Here is a 25,727-nt window from a genome sequence, read left to right as displayed (position 1 = left end):
TTTAAGTAACTTAACGTACATTATATATATCCTAGACAATTGTAGTGTGTCTGCTACTAGCGTCAAGATCCGCTAGCTGGCAGATAAGGGTCACATTCCCTAAAAATTGGAAAAGTGTCTCCATTGATTTAACAGGATTTCAGTTAGGTCCTAAATAAATTAATGGAAACTATCTGTGCTAACACTGTGCATGGCACTGAGATCCTAAATTTGTCAGATAATTCAATGCAAACTATTTTCTGAGTTTCTTACTTACTCAGGTCTTACTTAAAGACTTCCTGTTGTAGTCACATATCTGGTAGACTGCAATACTGGGCAAACAAGTAGGTCTTCTGGTTGGTTTTAACTCTACAGACATCCATTTTAACATGGGACATTTTAGTAATGCTTGAGAATTTTTTAACGTTAAATAAAACTGAACATTTGTGCTACTTAAGAAATAAAAGTAATCAAAAGAAAAAAACCCATCATCTTCAGATACTGGCAATAGCAGACAGCAGCTTCTAAGGCACAGCAATCCTCTGAACAATTTACTATTCCCATCCTGAATAAGCTAAAGCTCCCACAGTAACCATTAATAAGAAACTGCACAAGATGATTTTGGCTTTATAGATCAGATCTTTAAATTATTCTTAATCACATGTATCAAGACAAAATAACTCGATCACATTTAATTTCCCAATAGGACATCTCTGAAAACCTTTCTTACCATGTTGCCCCCTCCCCAAATTTGTGTTAAAAGGCTCAAAACCACCTTTTTATTCCAGAGAAATTAAATTCCATTGTTTGTATGTACTAAAGGTAACACATATGCTTGAAGATCGGTGTCTTAATAAGAACTGTGCTGCTGATTGTCCCCCATATGGAGTTTTGAAATTTCTTTGCTAATGTGACCATTAGCACACACTGGGTTTTATTGCTAGGCAAAAAAAACAAAAACGAGTATTTTTACTGTGCAAACAGAAAGTGATTGTGCCCCCCTAAGGCTCTCCCTGAAGACTGATAGTTGTTAGTCACCTCACACTCTTCTATATTCAGTTAAATCAGAAAGACTTTGTAAGCATTTTAACAGAAATGTTACGTAGTCTCTTAAGGAGACAGAAATGAAGGAAGGTTGTGATACCTTCTATTTCCTTATCAACCCTTCCTCAGTTTATAAAGATAGGATTAGGATGGAAAATTGAGTAGGAGTCCCTCATGTCCCTGCTGGCCTTTGCATTAAGATATCTGAAGACAACAAAAAAGACAGAAAAAAGTGAGCGGCAAGGGAATTCCAGTCTAACTAATGGAGGAAATAATGGAATAATCTAATAACCTGTGTTGGAAGATGAGAGCTGTATGTCATCAGCTGACCTATTAAACTAGCCAGTTTCCAAACACAACTCAAGAATTTTTAAGCACAAAAAGCTGCTATATCTGTTCCCTCTGCTTGTACTGGGCAAAACAAGAAATCATAGAATTTTAAGTGCAGCAAGAAAGATCCAGACAGACACCAATTAAAGTATTTCTGATGGCATACATAGGGTCACTACAAGAGACTGCCTAAGGGGGTTATGGCTTTAGAAATTTAGACAAACACCTGTAAGAAATTACGCATATTGAAGTAATCCTGCTAGGGGCAGGACAGAGTAAGCAACTTTTGGGGGTATCATTTCACAATGTATCCCCGCTGACCCTGTTCTCACAGCAGAAACTAAGTGTAGGACTTCTAAAAAACTGGCATCGTATCCTTTCTTAAGGTAAAGTTGGATTAGAACTGAGTAATTCTAAAAACGTACTTGGCTTCCAACCAGTATTAATCTGCAACTAGATATATGCAACAAAGATGATTAGAGGACTGAGGCGCCTCTCCTATGAAGACAGGATGAGAGAGTTGGATTTGTTCAGCCTGGAGAAGAGAAGACTCCAGGAAGACCTTATAGCAGCCTTCCGCTACCTAAAGGGGGCCTACAAGAGATCTGGAGAGGGACTTTTAACAAGGTCACATAATGACAGAACAAGGGGGAATGGATTTAAGCTGACAGAGGGGAGATTTAGATTAGACATTAGAAAAAAAATCCTTCACTATGAGGGTGGAGAGACACTGGCACAGGTTGCCCAGAGAATCTGTGGCTGGCCCATCACTGGCAGTGTTCAAGGCCAGGCTGGATGGGGCTTTGAGCAACCTGGTCTAGTGGAAGGTGTCCCTGCCCATGGATGGGAGTTGGAACTAGATAAGCTTTAAGGTCCCTTCCAACCCAAACCATTCTACGATTCTGTGATATCAAAGGTAATACAAAATTACAGCCATCACATCCAAAACCAAAAGGATACATTTAACTACTGCTGTGTTTGTCTTAATTAGCATTTTGGGCAATTCTGATGCCTGATCTACCCATCCTTCAGGCAGGCAGAGTTGACCTCTTCACTGGATGGCTCAGTCATTGGACTGCATTTAGCAAATTATTTGTTATCATTATTACCATTGTAACCTGGCATCACCATAGCTTCTGTGAGTACAAGCTAAGCAGCTAAATGTCAGAAAACTGTTTTGAGTGATGCAATTCAGAAAAAGGGCCAGTCGGGAGGTGGGCAGAAATGTATCAAAAAAAAATGAGAAAAGCAGTAGTATTATGGCTAGTTGTGCAGATCTTCACAGTTTTAATGTGGTAAGACAAAATTTGCAGCTAGAAAAAAACTGTTAATCAAAAAGGGCCTCCTGCATAAGACAGCGCCTAGTAATTTGAAATACTGAACCCAAAAGCTGAACACAGATGTATCTGGAAAATGTATCTGTATATGTATTCAGAAAACTTAGAAAATTCTACATACAATCATGTAAGTTAGTCTGGAATGTCCTCAGGGTATCCTGCAATTAGTTTATCCATTTGTAGTTTTGATCTGCTTTGTAGCTGTATGCAAAGATGCATGTCAAGTCATTGCACTGGCAAACTTAGGTGTGATACTGCATTTCAACAGACCCAGCAGCAACAGGCTACACCAATTCAGTAAAACACAAAGTTCAAAGAAGGCATCCTTCTGTAACAAAACAATGCAGTGCATTCTCCTTATATTCTTAATTATGGTGGCTCAGTAAGTTACTATGTCTGCCCCTGCCTCTGCCAACAACACGTGAAGAAAAAGACGACTGAAAGACTGTGCTCCGTCACCTTCTCACATCAGCTTGATGATTGTTTTAATTACATTATAAGAATCTTGATTATTTTCTTCAGTAACTTCCTTGACACTGAAAAAAACACTTTGTCAGACTGTTTCACGTCATCACATTATTTGGGGGATGAAAGATATCTTTGATTAAATGATTTTATTCCATGCTTTATTATTGGCTTTGACATAAATTTCCAGAGACCCCCAAAGGGCATTATACACTGTAGCATAGCCTTGTTAGCCATTCAGGTGGAATAAAACCACTCTGCTTGAGTTTATGGTCCTGTGCCCGGAAGTTTTCACACGGCACCCTTTTAAACCTAAGGAACGGTATTGCAGAACATTAAAAGCTTATGCTGTTAATACAGGGTTCTACTAACACAGTAAGTAGCACTGTATTTATTTATTTTTAATTTCTCTGGAAACAAGACCATCTACTTTTTGATAGGCAAATTTATTGCAGTGGTTTGTGTATTACAAAGATCAGTGGGAATTTAGGCTACTTGTCACCTCTGTAAGTATTCAAATCTGGAAAGACTGAGCCTCATGAAAAAACAGAGATCATTTATGAGCTTTTCCCTTCTGTGTCTGCGAAATGTGGATGATCCTGGATGACTTCTCTGATACCTCACCATTGGCCATGAAACACAGAAGAAGGCAAAACTGTGCTGTATTTTCTAAGATGAAGGTAAAGACACTAGTGAAACAGACAGACTTAGGGAAAGGTCTAAAAAATATGATTGACGCTCAAGAGGATAAAAACCTGTAGCTGCTGGAGGATTCTTACTTTGAAAGAGTCAGGTATTTTTGTACCGTAGCTGCTGAATCAAGAGTGACAATTTAGTATTACCTTTTTTATCACTTCTTTTTGAGAAGCACACACATGGTGGTGACATACCTAGAAAGAAAAGCCATTTTTTCCTAAAATTCTCTGGTTTAAAAGAAGAAGGTCTGCCTTCACAAAGCCTTTTTCAACCTGAAACTCAAAACCACTTTTCCCTCTAAGTGAAATTAGCAGCCTACAGCTTTCTCTTCAAAATGGCACATACATCTACTTCTTTTATCTGTAGGCTAGCAACATGACTTCTACTGCTATGCTTTTTGTTTTGATCTCTCCCTTTCTTTTTTCTTAATTGTGATAAAATTTCTTTTTGCTATTACATCACTTCCAAGTCAATGGTCACCAACCTGAGTCATATCCATGGGAAAGATTCAGTCAATAAGGCAAACTGCTAACAATCCCTGATTCACCTTAGGTAACATAGAAAATGCACACAGCATCAGAATTAACCAAAGTGACTTTTTCTGTATGTGAAAAAGAGAAAATCATCATCAGCTTCCACATTTTCTTTCCCTTCTGAAGAAATGAACTGGAATAATGTTAGAAAAAACTTAGATATGAACATGCCCAGATCAGCACCTCTCATCACTGATGAGAAGCATGACTTCTAGAAATATGCAGCTTTTGGGAATGTGCAATCCCCAAAAGACATATTATCAGTTCTTCAGTCCCAGGTGTAAAATGCCTTCACATGCTGCCATTACTTGATTTTAAATGTGAAGTACTAGGGGTGCGGCTAACAGTTGAGCAGCAGTAATGCAAGCACACCTGTGAAAGGTGCCATGAAGCTACTTTGCAATACCCACTGCTTCACTGATTTGGGGTGTTAAGTGAATTTCTTGATGATATAGCAGGAGCCTGCAAAGACAAAGGAATGGTCTAGCCAGGTCTCTTTCATGCAATCCTTACATGATGAAACTTATGGCACAGGAGTAGAACACATAACAGAAAGCAGAATCTTTCTCTTTGCTGCTAACAGAGTTTTTTGGCTTTTAAGGACAAACAACGGACCCCAGAAAATCTATGAATTAAGAGTCAAAACCATGCAATATCTATTATAACTGTAATAGATATAACTATGATCTTCCTGTCAGAAAAACAGAAACTGGTATATCAAGTAATTTCTTTCTCGACAGAACTTATGTTCATTCTTAAAGCTCATCTTTCATACCATACACAGCATCCCACCATACCAAGAGGCTCGAGTAGTTTTTCTATTAGAGAATTTACAAGGAAATTGTTACATTGACTGATACTTTCTACATGTCAGTGTGTTAAACAATATGATCCCAAGGGCTGAACTGTCATTACCTCCCAGAATGTATCAAATCCTCTGGAAGGAAGCACAGTGGTGGTTCATTTGTTATTACAATTTAAGTCAGTAAGTAGCTAAGTGCAGGCAAAGGTAAATTACTATTCTCATTTTACTGTCAGTAATGTGCATATTACTTTCAGAAACATTTAGTGTGCCAGTTCACTAACGATAATAGTATGCATTAGGATTTGTTCCAAGTATCTCAGTTTTTCAGTCAAGACTTCATAAACCTGTCCTTTGTTGCAGTTTGAAAGGCAGACATATATGGTAAATTAGCTAAAATAATAGTCAAAATACATTATTAACTATTACTCAGTGATAAGGACAAGGGGACAAGGGGAAATGGGTACAAACTGGAACACAAGAGATTCCACTTAAACTTGAGAAGAAACTTCTTCTCAGTGAGGGTGACGGAACACTGGAACAGGCTGCCCAGGGAGGTTGTGGAACCTCCTTCTTTGGAGACATTCAAAACCCACCTGGACACGTTCCTGTGTAACCTTATCTAGGTGTTCCTGCTCCGGCAGGGGGATTGGACTAGATGATCTTTTGAGGTCCCTTCCAATCTCTAACATACTGTGATACTGTGATAAACCAGATGACCCTACTGCCAATTGGATATCAAAAGACCAGCCAAGAGACAAAAACCTACACATTTTGACTGCCTCCATTTCTGCTCATTTTCTCATTGATAGTGAAGGAAATAGCACAAGAAGTTTACACTTCTGTTTATGAAGACCATAACACAATCTAACATTTCCATCTCATGGTTATGGCACATAAATCCTCTTACAAGTGATTTTGAAAATCATCAGAAGTATCTTTCCTGAGCTAATGGACTATACTATAAGTCCAATAACTTTTTTTTTTTCCCTTCAAACCCATCTGAGGCATAGAATCAGTTTCAAAACACACAGTCTTCTCTCTTACAGTCACTTTTTCTCACAGTAGGGTGTTCAGAAGTGTAAATATTTAGTATTTTATAAAGAACACGTTTCATTCTTCCACCATTCCGGAGAGGCAAATTTTTCATTCAAGTTATCAAACCAGGTGTCCTGAAATAAAGTTGTATTTGATAATTAAATAGCAATGAGATTTTAGCTGACTCAACCTGTTGAACAGTGTGGTGTTTCACCATCTACCTTCATAAAGCCTGCCAAGTGATTCCCCGTCTTTTTTCCTGTTGATACTTTATGGACAGAACTAAACTTGCTGTATCTGGAGAAATACTGACAGAATTTCATATGCATATATTGTGACACTTAAAAGACACTGTGTCTCATTCTAATGAACCATTTTTTAGCTTCTTAGTTTTCTCTGGGGCTACCTTATATATTCTTAGTAGGGAAACCAAATAAAAATAAGAAAAATAAGACCTAGTTCCTCATTTGGTAAGCAACTTAGTGTCTGATTTCTTTTAGTGGTTCCTGGAGGTAAATTAGGCTGCTGCCCAGGTTAAAGAAATGTTCTTTGTATTTATGTAGTAAATAGAGCTGAGCAGGCGTTTTTACAGAGCATTGTGCTGGGAAAAAATTCTCCAAAACACTTTATGCATTGTTTCTTTTGATTCACAGTGATTCCTTTGCTCTGTCCCTTCCAAAGTTCCTGCCTTCCAAACCTACTTACTGACATGCAATTCAAATTCATTATAAAAAAGTTTAGTAGTGTTATTAAGAAAAAATAACATGGGTGATTTGTTGCTTTCCAAATGTTTAATGTAGTACTTCTACACATGCATGTCCCTAAATCTGTGTGATTGCACACTGCAGACCTTTTAATTTTTAGTCCTCTGTCTACTCTCAGTTTAGTTTTTGGTTTTGGGATTTTGGTCTTTTTTCAGTGTTTTGCTCATTCCTCAATCCCCTGGCATGTCCATCCAGACCAGCAGAAATACAACATCTGCAGTCTCTTCCAGGGCACAGGGTCCCCTGAGAGAAATCTTTAGAATGATGTCATTCATTCATTTTTTAACAACATACAACACTGTTCTGAAGCATCTGTTCTCTAAATCCTGCTATTTGGACTTTGCTTCCTTTCTTGGGACACAATCTCTTCTTCTGACATATGGAGACTCAGAAACTCTTCACCATAAATCAAACAGAAACATGACTACGAGAGCTTCCTGCAACTGGAACAGTATCTCTTACATGTACAATGGCACAAAGTAGATCAGGACTGCTTGCCACCAATATTAAGCCTTCCTTAAAAGAAATAAAAAAAAAATAATAAATAAATAAGGTAGCAAGACCAAACACACAAAGAAACAAGCTTCATAACTTAGGCAGAGAAACAGAAGCTGTGCAAGCCTCTGCTGGAAACCCACCTCTGGAAACTAATAGGACCATCTGAGGGGAATTACGGTTCCCCTCTCTGTGCAAAGCCACTCTCTTTGCTCATGTGCTCAAGGCACTTGTTAATCCTCTTACTTCAGACGGGAAGGCATTAGTGCGTTAGTGTGTGTGTGTGTGTGTTTAAGCATGTAGAAACCACTACAAAAAGTACCAGCATGAAACATGCTACAGGAAATATTTATTAGGGAAAAAAAATGGGAGCAGTGAAGGATGAGCTGATGACACAAGCAGTGAAACCATTCTTCAATTATTTGTTCCAATCTGTACTTCAAATACAGCTCCCAGTACTCTCTGTGCCTGTTAGAAAATGAAAAACTGAGAAAATAGGATTATAAATCCATACCTGAACATGAGGTATTAGTGAAGTAGGTTAGAACAGGAACGCACGCCTGGAAGAAAAGCATAGGGAGCAAAGCTGGACAGCATCTGTACATGATCCTAGTTTATCTATCTAAGTTAAGAGAGGCCACTGTGGCCAGAGCCGTATCAAATGTCAGTTCAGGCAACTGAGCACTGCACACCATTTGAACAGAACAGAATACAAGCATAGCCTACCTGCTGAATGATACCTTTTATTATTCATTTAAAATCAGTAATTTCAAGACAATCCTACAGATTTCTAGTGAGCCATATAAACTGAGAGGCCCCATGTAGGTCTCAGATTCCAATGTTTATTTAGATCCACCAGTGTGAAATCACTGATGCTACACCTGAAATTACATCCACAGGGTAAGAACTTTAAACTTCTCTTTAAAAAAACATTGCGTTAATTGAAAGTTTTGTGTTATTACCAAGGTCCAGCTCAAGCCACAGTGACTTCCTCATGGAAAATGAGCAACCTGGTTTACTGGAAGGTACCCCTGCCCACGGCAGAGGGGTTGGAATTCCGTGATCTTGAAAGACCCTTGCAACCCAAACCATTATATGATTCTATGAAACAGGAAATCTCTGCTATCTCTCATTCTTTACAACTTCTGGCAAAAGTGTATCCTTAAACTTAATGATGTCATTTAGTTGTTTCATTCTGGTAGACTAAATAAAGCACTGAAATGACAAAGGCATAATGATATTCTGCATTGTTTTAATAAATTTACAATGTACACGGAAACAGAGTTTGGCAATCACAGATAAAGCAGAGAATAAAATATAAATGAGTCATTACATACCAGATTTTGCAAACTTTATTCTGTTACTGGGAGCATTCTCTGCAGAGAAAGGCTGTATAAAAATGGGTCTACTGGGTGTCTACTGAGAAACAATATTGCATTAGCCCCCAACACCACTCAGTTCATTTGGAAACTGGGCAATTAAAAGATGAGCTTAGATTTCTGCAATGGTCTTTCCAATGTTTGTGTATTCACAGCAGCACCCTTCATTTACAAAAATAATAATAATTAAAAAAAGGTTTATTTTTTAGAGAAAAGACACAAAAGAGAAAAGAACACAGACACCATTCTGATGAGTGAATTTGTGTATGTAAAAATTTTCAAATTACCTGAGGAAAACAGCGAAATATACTGTTCATCTGGTAATTTGATTCTGCTGCTGTCATGCTCTTTCTTTAAGAGCTCTTCATGACAGGAAAATTCCTTCAGGTTGGCTATTGTATCTTTCACGGAATTAGGACAATGGGGACCTGCTCTTATGTGAATCACTTGCTTTGAACACGTTAAATATTAGAAAAGACAAGAAGTATATATCAGAAGCAAAATGTTAAGCTGATTTGGATCCTTGAAGATGCTGCTATATGCATTTCCCTCTCCAGTCACCCACCTCTGCTCATCATCTCAGGAAGGTGCAAGAGACCCACCTCCTTTGCTGTGGTCTCTCTCACACCTCTCACACACTCTGTGCAGGGGTTGCTTGTCTCTGGTTATTCGCCCTGCTCCTATTAACTCTGCAGGGTCCACTCCTTATCTGGCCCTAAAAGGCTATAGCTGTAGCTTCAGAAAAACATATTTAGTCAGTTCTTTTAATAATTAATCACAACATTCACCCTTAAAATGTGCAATGAAGAGAAACCATACACAGGGGGCAACGTTTGTTTGCCATAAAAAAAAAGAAAAAGAGAAATATTGCAGACTTGCCTCTCCCCCCTGGTACTGAGAATGATGATAAAATACCCCATATCTGAGCTCTCACACCTCAGGAAAATTAGGTTTTCCTACATGTATCTGACTTGTAGAGTATGGATATTCTAATGTGTGCTTTTGGCGTGGGGGGCTGGGAGGAAAACCTTTGTAAAAGAATCAACACCACTTCCTGATTTGCTCTGTATGACTTATATTTTGATTTTTCAGCAACCTAAGTTTTATCTTCTCTTTTTTACAGCTGCTCACAATGTACCTCCCAGCAGCCATACATCTGGTTTGGAAACAGAAATATCTTCTAGGGTAGTGCCTTCCTGTCAGGATGTGATACATACCTGTTATCATACATAGTATAGTCACTTGTGCATAACAATAACTAACCTGTGCAATAGAGATCTGCTAAGTGCACTCTCACCATGCTACACTACTGCTCAAATATGTTGCATTAGTAAGGGCTGACCTAATTTTGAAGCTACCCACACAAGTATCAAATGGTTATATCAAACATTACCTTCTAATACAGTGTTAGAGTACCCATGTTTTACCTGGCCGCATATTAATTTCAAAGCCAAAACTAGCAAATACTAAGATAAACTGAGATGATTAATATCACGAATCCAACATTTTATAAAACATATTACAGGTGCAGAAGCCTCAAGAGACCTGACCATGTTAGCTAAATTTTCACTGTATAATCCAATTAACTGAGAAGTTCTAAGAATAAAGAAGACTTTTCAGTTTAATGCAACCTTTTTTCATCACAAAGTTGATTCAACATATTTTGCTTTCCAGTTACAAATGCCTCTAAAGCAGCTTCAGTGGGCCATGCAGTAGTAGCAATACTTTGTGTGCTGAGACTAAGAGCCCTCCTGTAATTTTTTTTTCCAAAACAATTATCTCCTAGGAAAGCACATTTTAAAACACTTTCAGAAACACCCTCAAAACTATGCCACTTTGGAAGCAAAGAGATAATCATCATCAGAAAGTTTCACTGATTCTGTCTGCTCTGCCAGTCTTTAACTAACCTGCTCCTGTGTACACCTTTCAACAAACCAAGGTATTTTTTGGCCGCTCACATACTGCTCCACTTACAAGTTGGTCTGAGTGGTACCAGATCTTTGTGTGTTTCCTAGGACGAGGCAACCCTAAAGAAGGATAGCAGAGGACTGCTCACAAAGGAACACACCTTAGCAACAGACTCCTTCTTCATCCCTGGAAGTTCACGGCTTGATTTTTTTAAGACAAAACGAACGAACACAGAGGATACCCACCACCCCTTACTCCCTTTTTACCCCACTCACAGACCTTTCTCGACCGATAAAAACGCCGAACCGGAGCACAGACAATTTTGGTATCTTCAGGTACCCCCAAGGGGCTTTAAAGGTAGCAAGGGAGCTAATTAGAGGTAAAGTTGGGACTATTTCTGAATTAACTTTCCAGCAACAGCGTCTGCAGCCCTCTGGCAGATGCTGAGCGGCTGGCGCCACACCGGTTTTCAAAGCGGGCTGTCACCGTACCTTCAGAAGCCTGACGGAGGGGAGGAACGCGGCATGGCACAGCTTCCGGATGGTCCAGTTCAGTGGCCGGGGAGCGTCGGTCTGATTCATGACCCTCCACAAAATCCCACCGGGAGATCAGCCGCAGACCTGGCAGCGCCTACCGCGGAAACCGCCACCCCGGGCGCGGGCACCCCCTGCGCATCCCGCCCGCCGCGGGGCAGAGACCCAGGGGGACCGGCAGGGACAGGGCTGGCCCGGAGCGGGCAGCGGGCAGAGGGCTGGGCTGGGCTAGGCTGGGCGAGCGGCGCGGCCGTGGCCACCGATCGATCCTCCTTAAGCAAGCTGGCTCCTGCGTGGGAACAGCAGCGCTCATGCATACCAAATGCAGCTGGATGGAGGCGACCAGCCCGCTGCTCGGGGCAGGCTGCGCTGCTTGAGCGGAAAGGGGCAGCCCGCATAAAAAAACAGGCTGCAGTGAGAGCTGCTGCTCCTGCTCTCTCCCTCCTACCCTCCTCCGAGAGCAGCCAGGTTAGCCGCTCCCAGGCGCGCTGAGCCATCCGCCTCGCTCCTTCGCTTCCCAGGGCGAAAAGACGGGCAGAAAGGAGATAATTTAAACAAAGCAAGCGGAGGGGTACTTGTACTTTCTTTCCCAAAGCACTGCAAGGAGAGGGAAACCGGCATGAGGGGAGGGGCCAACGCTCAGGCAGCAAAGATAGAGAAAAAAAATATTATTCACTCTTGATTTACTGATTAGTGGTCCTAGAAAGCATAGATTCATTGATCTGGGATAGTACTGGTGCATTAGAGGCAACTGGCAGTGGTTAGAACCCGTATTGTAAGACTGCAAGTGTTAATATGTACATTCTGGCAAACACACACTACACACACACACACACACACACACACACACACACACACACACAGCGCAGCAACAACAATGAAAAACTAACCTGTCAAACAAGCCAAGTTCACAATTCAGCTCATTTTAATATTAAATCTGTGCACAGAACAATTATTTTAAAGCCATGCAATCACTATTACTTGGGGCAATACAAGACAGCAAATGATGTTTCCATTAGGTGCGGTAAGTGGCTTTCCCAGCTAATGAAGATCTTGAATGCCAGCTCTCCAGCTAAAAGAAACCTGTTCCCCCAGTATTTTTTTGGAGGGGATGAAGATTACATGAGGGAAGAGTTGGGAAGTGCAAAAGCAAATATCCCATAAAACAATGTGAATTTTTTATTTTGCTAGTAATGACCAGTTTTTACTAGCAAATATAGTAAGCATAGTAATAAAGTATAGCAATGACTATAGAGCAAAACAGCCACTTCTCAGTACAGTTTATGTCATAAATCAGGTTAGGAAACGTGGATTCTGTAGCTAGATTTCACTGATCTGCCATTTTCACATGGCGTTCCTTTTCATCTCCATAGTGCACATATTTTTCTCCTCTATTTTTAATTTATTCTTATTATTGCATATACATTCATCATCAACAGCTGATGAATAATTCTCCAAATGAGGGCAAAGAGATGAAGAATACTATTTCCATGAGGCTATGCTAATCTGCTTGGATCATGTATTACTGTCTATAATGGTTTGCAGTAGTGTCACAAATCTAAAACTCTCTAACATGAAACAATACTTCTGGTTTTCTTTTTAAAGTTTATTAAGGAGAAGCAACTTTGTGAAAAACAGGGAAACTTTAGCACCTCAGTCAATACCATCAGATTCCCCAAGGAAAACAGAGGATCCTAAAACCTCTGTTTTTATCCCTCAAGAGCAGGGAAGGATTGGTATTTACATCCTAGTCTTCCTCCCCAGAGGAAGTCTTGCCCTTGTACACAGATTGATACTCTCCAAAACCTGTATACTGGACCCCATGTAGATAGAGCCTATTTGCATTGAGGTGGAAGCCCAGTACCTTTATGCTTCTTTTGAACATACACATACCAGGCAGCTCTTCCCCGTACCCTCTTAAGAACTGTGTGAATGTTCTTGTTCAATCTCAGTGTTGGATAAAGTTCTTCTGTCCAGAATATAATGTCCCAGAACATAACTGCAAGGCTGACTTTGCACTGGAAGGGTTCTCTCACCTCTTCTACCCCACTGCACATGCCAAAATGATAAAAATTCAAAGGTGGGGAGACCAGACCGTGGGTTGTATATGGAACAGAATGGGCAGAACACCTGGAGCCATTTCCCTGTGAAAAAAGTTGTGCCACTGACTGGCACAAATGGTTATGACTGGGCAGCTAGGTTAAATTACACATATCTAAATGGCTTCTTGCTTGAGCTCAGAATGTATTTGTTTTATAAAAAGAGTAAAAAAACTTGCTGTTGATAGTGAAATGGAACATAAGTAAATTATTAAGTAATTTAATTATTTTCTGAAACCAATTTTACTAAGGCTCCAGTAAAGAGACGTAATTAGGTATGTAGAAAAAAATAATTCTGACTTTAAATAGCATGTACCTTAAAACACATGCAGCATAACTTTGCTGTTATAATGCTAATAATATCCAGTGATAAGGTTTTTGAGGTTCACAGTAGAAGGAAAGTAAAAGATTAAACAAATCAGAAGCAAGGACTTCCAGCACTTCTAAGACCCTGCCATTTTCCTATCTCCCACACTCCAAGCCATGCTAATAACATTTTTTTATCCTTGAAGATCAGGAAGGAGTTTCTTGAGAAGGTGCCAGACTCATCTTTACCTTGACCCTTTCACTTCTGTTTTGTATTAGACATCTGCCATAAACCTGACTGTTCAGTCTACGTGCTAGCAACAAAGAGCAATCATGGCATGCTGCCCTTCTTTTCAGTGAGTAGAGTAACAAATCTCTGAGGAGGCTCTAGAGCTGAAGACAATAAAGAAACATAACAGATAGCTTTAATAAACTAAAAATAGTGAGCCCAATGTATCTTCTAGCTTCCACAGAGCTTCCTGTCTTTTTGCTGTTTTACATTGCCTTGTGCCTTGCCTAGTCATTTGTATTTGCAGAGAGCGCAAGAGTACTCACTGCAGTCAGTGGCCGTGAGAAAGCTCTTACAGACAGAACATTACCATGACATGGGAACTTCACTTGCACCGAAAAGTCCTTGGGTGCCTCTCAATATATCATTTAATCTCTGCTTTGCCCTAATTTTAATTAATTTTAACCCTTATACATGTATCTTGCCTATAGGCAATACTGCACTGATTTTGAGTGTAAATTTCAGAAAAATCAAGCAAGGAGATTTCTTTGTCTTGGCAGCAGCCTCCGACAGTTTTTGTAAGTGTAAATGGTGAAGGATTAGGAAGCAGAAAAGCAAATTCTGAAAAGTTTTTTTTCAGAGACGCTGACAACAATGGTTAAAAAATACAGTGAAAGATTAGGTGGATATTGTTTGTTTTGTGCAGCTTTTTCTTTTCACTTCAGTGAAAGATTCAGAGTTTGAATCTCATCCTGTTCGCTGGAAAATCATGTGCTCAGCTTTTCTACAATATGACACCCATTAGGAGATGCAAAGATGTAGCAATCCCACTAGAATTTATGCTCCTACTTTGCTACTGCTAAAATACAGATCTGTCACTTTCATATTAAAACACTCTGTCCCTGAAGAGTGCTCACTGCACCATCAGTATTCACACCTAGTCCTTTGTCTCTTGCCAAGGAGCCCCTTTGGTATCACAAGAAGGCATAGCAAATCCCATTGCTTCCTGAAATACAGAGAGATTTCTATCATTCTTAAACCTATTGTTCATGGAAAGCATTTTTAAGAGCACCTCTTTGTAGATTCCTGGCATCTAGTGTGATAATAATCCTACACTTAGAAAGCTCTGATACTGTAAAATTTAACTCCTCTGATAATCTACAGAATGAAAAATGGCTGAGAAGCCCATTAACATCCAGACCACTCTCAGCACACCACTGATGTCCAACATTTTCAACCTGAGAGCATTTAGCTAAAAGTATTGTAGACCCAGGCACTACTCTTCTATCCTGCCTAGTTAACAATTCCTTTATGAAATAAGAGATTCTGTGTAAATCAAAAGCAGAAAGGGCAGGCAGGATGTGGAAAACAGAAAGGTGTATTGTCAGTGTGGTAGAAAGCAACCTCTTCTATGGAGCCACTGCCTAACTGGGGACAAACATCACATAGAGACAGAAGAGTTTTCCCATGATACCACACCCGTTTTTCTCATGTATATCAACAGATGTGAGACGAAAGACACATCTTCTTCACACTGCAGCCATAGACCCTCTTTGCCAAGGCTTCCTTGCTCTTGGAGTACCTTCCTGCTTCCCCAAGGGCCTGCATTTGCCCAACAGGGTAGCAAATACCAGACAAAACAGAGCTACCCTTGCACCCATTTGCTTGCAGTGTTCATCATGAGAGTACTACATAGACATCCTGAAGCAGAGGTGGTAGATCTTCATAAACCACTTTGGCCATCTTCTAGGTTCGTGGAAGAAACAGCAGGATAACAAAAGAAAAAGAAGTAATTTAGAGGCCCTTATTTAAAAGTCAAGAGTCAACAAAGCAGTTCACAGGTATTGTTAAGAAGCATGCCATCTTACTACCCACTTTGCATGTCTGTAGTAACCTATATAATAATGAAGAGTATATCAACGAACAGAAGCCTGATTTACAATGGCAGTAACTCTTCTTTTTTTCCCCCAACACACTCATATTTCAGTTTATTCACTTTTATTTTGTGTGATTTCTTGCAAAATCAGAGGATAGAAAGCTAGTGTGAGTTATAAAGTCTGGATAAACTATGCTTAATTTTATGCCTGCCATAACATCTTAACGGACCCAAATTTTCCTGAAGCTTAACTCAACTGATAATTAATTTATAAAATTTCTTCATCGCTCTCACATCTTTTCTAGCCACAGCATGCCTGAGGGAGTTTTTTCTGCTGTTATGTTTGCTAAGGTATTTCTGTCTTCTGCCACATAATCATACTCATTACTCCCTCTCCCTCAGATACAGACAAACATATCAAAGTAATGTCTACATGCTTACTAAATGTTAATTAATTTGTTCTAGATGCAGGCAATTCTGTGGACAGTTTCAAGCACATACATAAATGGTATTGTATGTAGCTATAAATTATGGCCTTTGACAAAAGACTGAAAGGACGGAATAAAAGGTATTATTTATGTTATCTTATCATAAGTGTGTGAGGAACATCAAAGGCCAGGTTGAATGGAGTTTTGGATGATATGGTTTAGTGCGAGATGTCCCTGCCCATGACAGGGTGGTTGGAAACAGATGATCTTAAGGTCCTTTCCAACCCTTACTGTTCTATGCTTTTATGATTCTATGATTATTTTATTCACATACTCACAACCACTTTGAGGTCATCTTTAACTGATCTGTATCTGGCTTTTTCCTGGGACAGCACTTATCTGGGCTACCACAAGAGATCTCAGGGCACCACAACACACCGCCTCTGCAGAGAACCAGGGGAAGTGCACTTGTGAGACAGCAGATGATCTGAGCAGTGCAGACAAACACAACACTCCTTTGTCAGAGATACTCTTCCACACACCCCATTAAATTCTTCCCAGTTCCAAAATAAGCAAGTGGAGGTGCAGATTGAAGTCAGACTGTACACACAGAAAATGGAATTTTAAGGTGGTATGTCACAAACAGTCTTCACCATTATTAGTGGTTTCACTTCTGCAGCTACTGGCATAAAGTCCCAGTAATTCACACCATTTTACCTTTAGTTGCTCTCCATGTACTTGTAAACCTGCCTACCCTTAGCTATGGAAGCTGTGTCCTTGAATGGTGTATTTCACCACACCTTCCTCTTTAATCACAGTTTGCAGCCTTTGGAGTTTATCTTTGAAAGGGATTAAAACACATAGGCGTGTAACACATTTATTTTGGGACTAGAAATGTCCATGGTTGATTGTTACTTAGAAACAAATACTGCATTTTAAATTACAATCTTTCTTAATTTAAATTGACTTTCAAGTGTAGGCAAGCTGTTAGTTCTGTAACCTCTACAGCATACAGCAGAAATTAGGCTGCTCAGGCATTCAGATTTCTGTTTGTACTAAAAGTTTGTTTCCATCTTAGCCATCATGTTCTTATCTGTATTGTTTGTGTTAAAGCTGTATCAGTTTTGATGTGTAATCTCGCTTTCTCTAATATTTCCAGCTCAGACACCAACTTTACTCTGTTATGTTGGTGTAATGTTTTCCTGTAGATAAATGGAGAACAGTTTCTAGTCTTGAGTATCTTGGTAAATAACATGCAGGAAAAACATTTAACTTCATGAAAGGGAGCAAGTCACCCTGACTGTTAAGCGTTTCAACAAAGACCCTAAGCAGGAACTATCCTGCAGTGGAGCACTTGTCATAATTTCCTGCAGACAGATGCAGTATGCAACAGGACCATCTTTCTCATCTCAGCTCTTAGTCCTCCAGAACTGGATAGTTTAGTTGAAAGTGGCAAAGAATTATAAAAACCACTAATGCCCTCTGCCAGTGTGTTATAAAGAACAAAGATAACCAAAGGATCTTTTCCACATGTACTGTATATCTGCATGCTATCCCTACAGTCCCCCCACCTCCACCAGGTTTACCCTCCTCACAAAGGCAAAGGCCTTACTCCAGAGCAGACACCATCTCTGATGATTAAGCCTCCTGCCAAACACTTGGCTCAGAATGGAAGGGTTGAGCACTTTGGGGTTTCACTACTGACCCATATGCTTTCCTGAGAATTCCCTTCCACCGAATTTTTTATCATCTTCTGCATGTGTCAGTGAAGACATGTAATCTTGTGCTGCCTTTAGTAATTTCCCCAGCTGCTCAATTAGCTGTGTACCAGTATCAATATTGATTTGAGGAACTAACCTGGGCACTAACCAGGTGCTTACGGTAAAGTGTATCTGCCGGTGAATGGTTCAGCCACCAAAACTGAAAAGACCATACTGCAGCACCCTCACACTTGTGAAGAAACACCCCAGTGACTGATACCCTGAACAGACACAGCAGGCAGCACCACAGAAGCATCTGTAGAAAGACTGTCAAATCAATTTAACACAAACAGGCATAATGCTGGCAACTAGCAGCAAAAAGTCCTTGGTCCAGAGCTGAAATTATGCGTATTACACAGGTGCTATGAATTTAACAACTGTATACTTGAACTTTTACTAAGACATCCTTCACTGAAGTTCCACTAACTGGAAAATAAAGCTTTCACAAGAGTTACAAGTATCTTTTCCTAACACATTTTGAGCAGCAACATCTTCTACCACGCAATGGGATGACAAAGACCTGCTGATCTTTTTTCTACCTTGAGCAATTTGTGTTTTCTTTTTAAGAATAACACAAGGAAAAGTATAAGGGATCTTCATGAAATTAAACAAAAGGAGAATGGCAAAAGTTTGACCAAGTTTTGCAAAAAAAGAGTATTATTCAAAAGCACACTTTTCAAAATACATATAAATGACTCCTGTGGTCTACTTTAAAATACACTTCCAAACTGACCACCTAGGTTCAAGTTTCTTTTTAGTACTTTGAGGAGGGGAGGAGATATTTAAAGTCACATATCAAGTCCACATACATTCTTGTTATATCCTGGTCTCAAACATCTGTAACTTTACACCTACATTTTCACTGGTACAATTTTAAGCACATCTAGACAGCAACAAGCTCTGGATAGCATGATACAGGTGTTCCCATAGTTTTTGTTGCATTAATTACATATTTGCATTCAGTGGAAAACTGCGGACAAAATCAAAGTTTGGTCACTTTTAGACTGATCACTGATTAAAGTTGTAGGAAAAGTAGTTAATGGCCTCCAGAGACAATAATCGAGTTTCCTAACCAAACACAAGAGATGGGTGATATGAAAATTGCCTGATGAAGGAAACGGTAAAAAAAAGCATCAATTGTATCAGGTAAGTTGCAGTCTCAGCTTGCACTTGCCTAACCACTTCCTGGGGATGCTGTTTGAAGGCACCAATGCAGATGCCTATAAATATTAGAGAAACGGTCTGCACTGACTTAACTAAAAATCATTTTAGCTCTGATGGAAAAGCCAAACCTATCAAGAGCATACTCCACCATTAAATATGACATTCTCTCATAGTGGTTTACATTATGGAAATTTTTTACTGGAGTCTAATGATCCTATGACTGTAGATACCTGAGAAACTACTGGGGGGAAAAAATGCTCATCAGGAAGAAATATATTTCCCAGTGATTTTTTTTTCTTGAAAATAGACAAAATTCTGCTTGTCTTTTTGAAATCCCTTTTGTTGTTGCTGATGTTGTTGTTATGGGATTTAAACCCTTTTCCTGCTCAGATGTAAAACATAGTTTATTTCCTTGATCAAAAGAAAACACAGAAATCAGGAAATTATAAACTAAATCCTCATTGATGTTTTCACATTGCAGCACATCTGTTTCACACTTTATAGATTACTTAAATCAGTCCATCTGAAAAACCATCACTCATACTCCAAAAACGCCTGCCCAACTTGTATTAATTTAGGGGGGTGAATTTTTAAATATTTTTGGTTGTGAACCCCCTTAATAAGTAAGTAGAAACATTAGTCCCGTATTGATGCAGTTCTGAACTCTTAAACCAGACAGCAGAGTGGATCTGGAATGTAAAACGGCACTGCAGAAGAGTCTATTTCTTTTTTTTTGCAGAGCTCAACTGTAGTACTATTCGTGACAGACTAACTACCCATTTATTTAAGGAGACAAGCTGCCCATGGTTTTCTACATCTTCAAAGAGAGCACACATAACTATTCAGACATAGCAATAGCAGAGTCCACAGGAGCAGGGAAACAGAGCAAAATAAAAGAGGATAGTATTTCTTAAAAGTATCACTCAGTTATGCAATCATTCTCTGCAATAGCCTTTATAAGCATGCATTTTCTAACATTGCACTGTGCTCATAGCTCCCTTATCACTACTATGAAAGTCTGGCCACTCATACCATCACTAAATGGAGAGATTCCACTGGCAATAAAACGCTGCTGGAAGGCTTTTCTGGAGGAGTTTCTTTGCACACCTAGCAAGACTTTGGTGGGTTAGCATTCTCACTACAGACTGTTCATTAACATCCAATACATGCAGCATATTAGTTATTTTTAAAGCACTCATTTGAGTCCCGTGATTTGCACAATTCCACTAATTCTACTTCTAGTTATGAATCCTTATTAGTAAGATTTTCAAATCACAAGAAAAGACACTATATGTATATTGTATTTTAGGCTCTTTCTCTACTACTAGAACCTGAAAACAAATTTGGGAGACAGCAATTTCCTAATGTAGCAATTTCATGTTCTATTTCATCAAATGATGGTGATGCTGGCAGCCTTGGCAAATGACAGATTCTCTCCAGGACTATGTGATTTCAGCCTCTCTTTCATGTTTTTAGCACTTTCTTCATGTGCTAGCTCAGAAATTTTGGCTTTGTGATTTATGTCTTAGTCCCAGAAGGCAAACAAGCAGATTCTTCCTGGTTTGTTGGCACTAGACTTTATGCCTCTACTGTGTTACATCTAAAGTATGCTACATTTAGGACACAAGTCATGAATTATTTTTCAGACTCATAAAAAAGACTTTCTTAATGAAACAGAGCACCTATGGTTATGGTTTATGTATCATTTTGCTACAGCTCTTAAGCTAAGTCAGAGGAGAAGAAAAAAAGTGAAAACTGACTACTGAAGCTGGATAAACAAGCAAGTAAATTCTTGGCATAAAAGCCTTCTAGAAAATAACAGGGAACATCTGCACAAGTAATTGCATCAACATCTTTGATACCTGCTTTAAAAACTACTTGGTGTTTGATGTAAACTTCAAACAGGTCAACTCTCCGGAGTGTTTTATCATATGTGGAATTTTTCATAATTTTTAGTTAACAGAATGTTTCCATGAAAAGAACTGCACAAATTCTAAATACAATCTGGTTTTCCACCCACAGTTCATGTAGCAAGCAGAAGATTAACGTTTATGTACTCTTAGAAGAAATTTGATTTTCTAAATAATTGTTAATATTTTGTACTCATTCTATGGAAATCCTCCATTTATTCTCCTTAAAGGTTTGCTTTGTTTTGTTAGATGAAGACACACCCAGTTCGGGAGCTCTGAACCAGCATCTCCTCTGTCTGTTGTTCTATAAAATTCTACAGACCAAAAGTATTAAAAGCATTATTTTTTTTAGCATACTTATTTCTGTGGATTATTCTCAGCAATCTATTTTCCTTGGGTTTTTTTTTTATTACAGGCTTTTCAGGTTTTATCACAGGCTTGTAACTTTCAGTTTTACAATCACCAGTAACAGAAAAACACATATTAGGGCACTGCCTCTTGCCCAAATGATATAGAAGAGAAGAGGGACAAAAATGTAACATATGATACCAGACGATATCCACTAACTTGAAAGTACCATGAATTATTTAGCTTATCCAGCTACATGTTATAATTACAGTATCCAATTTAACTACTGGGATAGAAAAATGCCAGTTGAAATATCCTCAGATCTGAAAGCACTTCTGGACCCTGTGCTAGATAAAAAAACTAACTTTCAACTGGTGTTAAGCAACATCCAAAGTCTGCTTCAGGCATACTTGCTACAAAGGGGTCAAACAGGTGAGAAAAAAGCCCAGGGCTCTCATCAGCCATTTTGACATCCACATAAATGTCAATGTTTAAAAATATTTTGAGATTATGAAGAGGAATAAAAAGAAATTGTACTTAAGTGTAATAAGAGTAACCAATAACGACCCTAGTTTTATACCATGTATTTTTTCTTTTTTTTTTCAAAATCTACTTTTATGTGCTAAAAATAAATTGTCAGACTCATAACATATTTATAAAGAAAGCCTTCTCATGCGTGTATCCATGACAACCTAGATTTATATTTTGAGCTCCAAAATTTGTTACAGCACAGCTTACTTAAATTAAAGAATGTAACAAGATAAGATGCTTTGCTTCCTGAGGTATTTCATTTGGCATAATATACAATATTACAACTATACTGAAGCATACAGAAAAACAAAAGCATTGTGCAGTGATCTGAAACCAGTCTTGTCATGAAGTGAACATATTTTTAATACAAAGAAAATGCAGAATACATATACAACAAACCACACTGGAAATTTAAAATTCCCTGAAGACTTAGTAATTGAATATTACTGTGACATAGTTAAGAAAGCAAAGAAATGTAACAGAAATCTGAAGAGTACAATGCCTGAAATAAAACTCATTTCATTTACACTAGTATGCTGCTTACTGGGATTCCATCTGGACTGCTTTGGGCATGGGCAATCTATTTCTTTCTTTCTTTCTTAGCTAGGGAAAAGAGCCTGCTTTTACTACACTAAGCACTACTAAAATTTTATTTCTGTTATACGTACTTTCTTTTTGCATTTGACTTGAGAGGTTCAGTATATTATTCATATAATAGATCAAGATAGTAGGTAATTTCCAAATACAAAATGGAAACAGCAAGAAGATACTTTATGAAATTTTCCAAAAGGAGTATCAGTGACTTTCCTAACATTCTGTTGTCAAACAAATGTATTGTCTACCTTGCAAAGAGACTTCAAGAGAGATACAATCAATTCAATAGGCGTTTAATTCCCGCTAAGAATTCAAGTGCTGCTAACAACAACTACAGCCTCTGTGAAGGTTGATCTTAGCAGAACCTACTGCTTTAGACTGCAAGCCAGGAAAGCAGAAAAATCAGATAAGCTCATAAGAGAGTCTTCCCTTGAACTCCGTTGAGAAAGAAAGTTCTCAACATCAGTGATACAGTGCTTTGGTAACACTGCTGGGCAGCCTGGAACTGGGTGTATTCATTATTTCTAGACCCACACTGTGGCCTTGTGGACTCTGTTCATGGGGGATCCCCAGTGGAAAGGTATCTAGTTGGGGGCTGCCAAACAAGATTAAAGTTAAATGCAATACATCCATCAAACGAAGCAACAAAATGTTCCTCTTTAATCCTCATACACAGGCTTAAGCTACGCTTCACAAACTTTTATGACCACAGAAAAATAACAGAGGTCACGCTGATACTGGGATGGCACAAACTTTGTAAGCAGTCCCAGCTGGTGAGAGGATTGTTTAACTTGTCTGTGTCCCCAGCTGGTCAACTGTGACCTTTTATGTTCTGTTGTCTCCTCCCTAGTAGAAACTAAAGTTAAGAAAGCACCAAGAACATTGTTTTTTAACCCGTCTTCAGTGTCACCAGGTTCCCTGCCTCATTTACCAATAGACACTACTTTTTCTATTCTTCCATTTTTGCTGACATACTCATCAAAGCCTTTCTTGTTACCCTTCATTTTTTTCTCCAGATGCAACTCCAAATGGACTTTGGCTTTCCTAACCCCATTCCTGCATGCTCAGAGTGTGTCTCTGAATTCCTCATGGGCCCCCTGACCCAACTTCAACCTCTTGTGCACTGTTTTTTTATTTCTGAGTTTTGTCAGAGCAACTTGTTTATCCACCTAGGCCTCCTGCTTGATTTCTAGCCTGTAATGAGCAGAACATTCTTGATCTTGCAGGCAGATCAACTCGAATATTAACCAGCTCTCCTGGACACTTCTCCTTTCTAAAATCATCTCACACAGGATTCTTCTAAGCAAGTCAAACCCTGAACAGGCCAAACTCTGTGCTCTTTAAATCCAGGGTTGTGACCCTGATTTCCCCCCCCGCCCCGCTCCTGGAGTCCTGAACTTCGTAATCTTACGGTTAGTGCAGCCATGGCTGACCCCGACCTCCGCATCCTTGCCCAATCCTTTGCTCTTTGCCGAGTGCAGCTTGTTGTCTCCTTGATCAATTCTGTCATCAGGTTGCCACCAAAGCACTCCAGAAACTTGTATCACTCACGCTTGATGTGCTGCCCCTCCAGCAGCTATTAGTGTGATACAAGTCTCTTATGAGGACCAAGGCCCATGAACAGGAAGTCTCTTCCCATTTTTGAAGAGGACCGCAACTACTTCTTCCCCATCAGCAAGAGGTACATGCTCCAGTCTTGAAAAACAAATCTATTCCTATTTATGAAGCTGACAGTTTGTACAGACAGGAGCAGAGTCTTTTCAGTATTCAGAGTCAGTGGATGAGCATTTGGAGACAAATACTCCTTGTCTCCCAGCAATGATATCTGAGTCATGGAGTAGTTAGCCCCTTGAGACTGCAGGATTGTTAAGTTATAGGATAAGATAAAGTACATTTACAACAGCCAAGCCCTGTTCACACAAAGTCCATTTCAACTCATGAGTAAGTGTTTTACATAAGAACATTTGGGGTTTGGTGTGGTCTGCAGCAATGCAAGGCTCTTAAATAGGGTCTTCAGAAAAGCAAAACAGTAGAATTTTTAAATGACAGCGGCACTTTATTGACTGTAAATTTATGTTCATATAAGGGGTTTCATCCTGAAAAATTACAATATTTAGCAATTTTAATTTAATTTTTTTAAATGCCCTAGCCCTACTTTATCATCTCACATCCCCTTTCACTGAAATGTAGACTTATCCACAGGATACAAATGACTGATAAGATTTGCACAGCAACTATAAGCAACAGATATGGAAAGTGAATTCAGTAAATAACTTCTTTTCCATAGTGCCTTATAAAAGGGAAGCAAACAGCATGCAAATACCCAAAACACAAATGAGAAGGTAGCCATACTTTTCAGAGATTGCTGTGAAATGCATAAAATAGCCACACAGTAAACCTTCTGCTTATGCCTTACACACTTAGGTCTACAAACCACTCTCCTGCCAGACCTGAATTAGAAAAGGATCAGTGCAGCCACACTAACAGCTTTCAGAGGTTTCAATATCAGAGATTGCTGTGGTTTATTAAAGAGTGACCAGGTAATAAAAGATTATATGCACTTTGACTTTCTTGAGGAGAAGAATCTAAGTGGGATCCTATAAACTTACTATTACAATTAAGCAACAGCTTATTAAAATTTTATATAGTGAAAAATATCGTGATTTTTATTCACATCTGAGCCCTAACTGGCTGATTATCACTGCAGAGCTGCTTCTGTTTGCTATTCTTAAATAGTAATTGAAGGTATTTTGCAAAAAGTGGGTGTTTGCCTTATATATGGTGTTTTATGTTTTCAAACAAGGAAAAGGTATTCATACTGAAATAGCTACCTAAGAACTAACCAGCTTTTGAATTATTATCATTTGGCTCTGCAGCTCTTTGGGAGTTACAAACCATTCCCAGGACATAAGCTGTACCTCTTGTCAGCAAAACTCATTCCCACACATCATTCACTGTATTAGTACAGACCATGTCTTGCATAGCTACCACAGCATGTACTCCTGAATGACCTGGCCTCTATAATCCAGTTGTCCATGCTGTCAGTATGTGCCCACTCACAAGATGCCTATACCCACTACAACCCTGCAAACCAGATCCACACTTCCATTTTATATCTTAGTTGTATTCTATAGATAAATGACTTAACAGCTGAGAAATTCAGTGACGTGAGGGAGCAT

The 25,727-nt window shown here is 39.1% G+C and overlaps 1 protein-coding gene across 4 annotated transcripts in view; it reads right to left on the bottom strand.

Annotated features, from left to right (window-relative positions):
* Positions 1-25,727, bottom strand: part of LOC133218669 (transient receptor potential cation channel subfamily M member 3) — a 337,140-nt gene that overhangs the window by 205,946 nt on the left and 105,467 nt on the right. Inside the window, exon 1 of one of the 4 annotated variants that reach the window (XM_061365331.1) lies at positions 11,262-11,882. The exons of 2 other annotated variants lie outside the window; for them this stretch is intronic. In XM_061365331.1, coding sequence (XP_061221315.1) covers positions 11,262-11,351 — 90 coding nt within the window. In that variant the 5' untranslated portion in view covers positions 11,352-11,882. Of the gene's footprint in view, positions 1-11,261; positions 11,883-25,727 lie in introns of those variants that run through there. One more of the 4 variants, XM_061365329.1, reaches the window with a different exon arrangement.

This window comes from Neopsephotus bourkii, unplaced genomic scaffold (genome assembly GCF_033783945.1).
Source record: "Neopsephotus bourkii isolate Nb327-2 ecotype Australia unplaced genomic scaffold, CSIRO-AGI_Nbou_v1 NB_1281, whole genome shotgun sequence".
NCBI classification, from domain to species: domain Eukaryota; kingdom Metazoa; phylum Chordata; class Aves; order Psittaciformes; family Psittacidae; genus Neopsephotus; species Neopsephotus bourkii.
The sequence above is the reverse complement of the archived record's forward strand: the minus strand, read 5'-3'. Positions and strand labels throughout refer to the sequence as shown.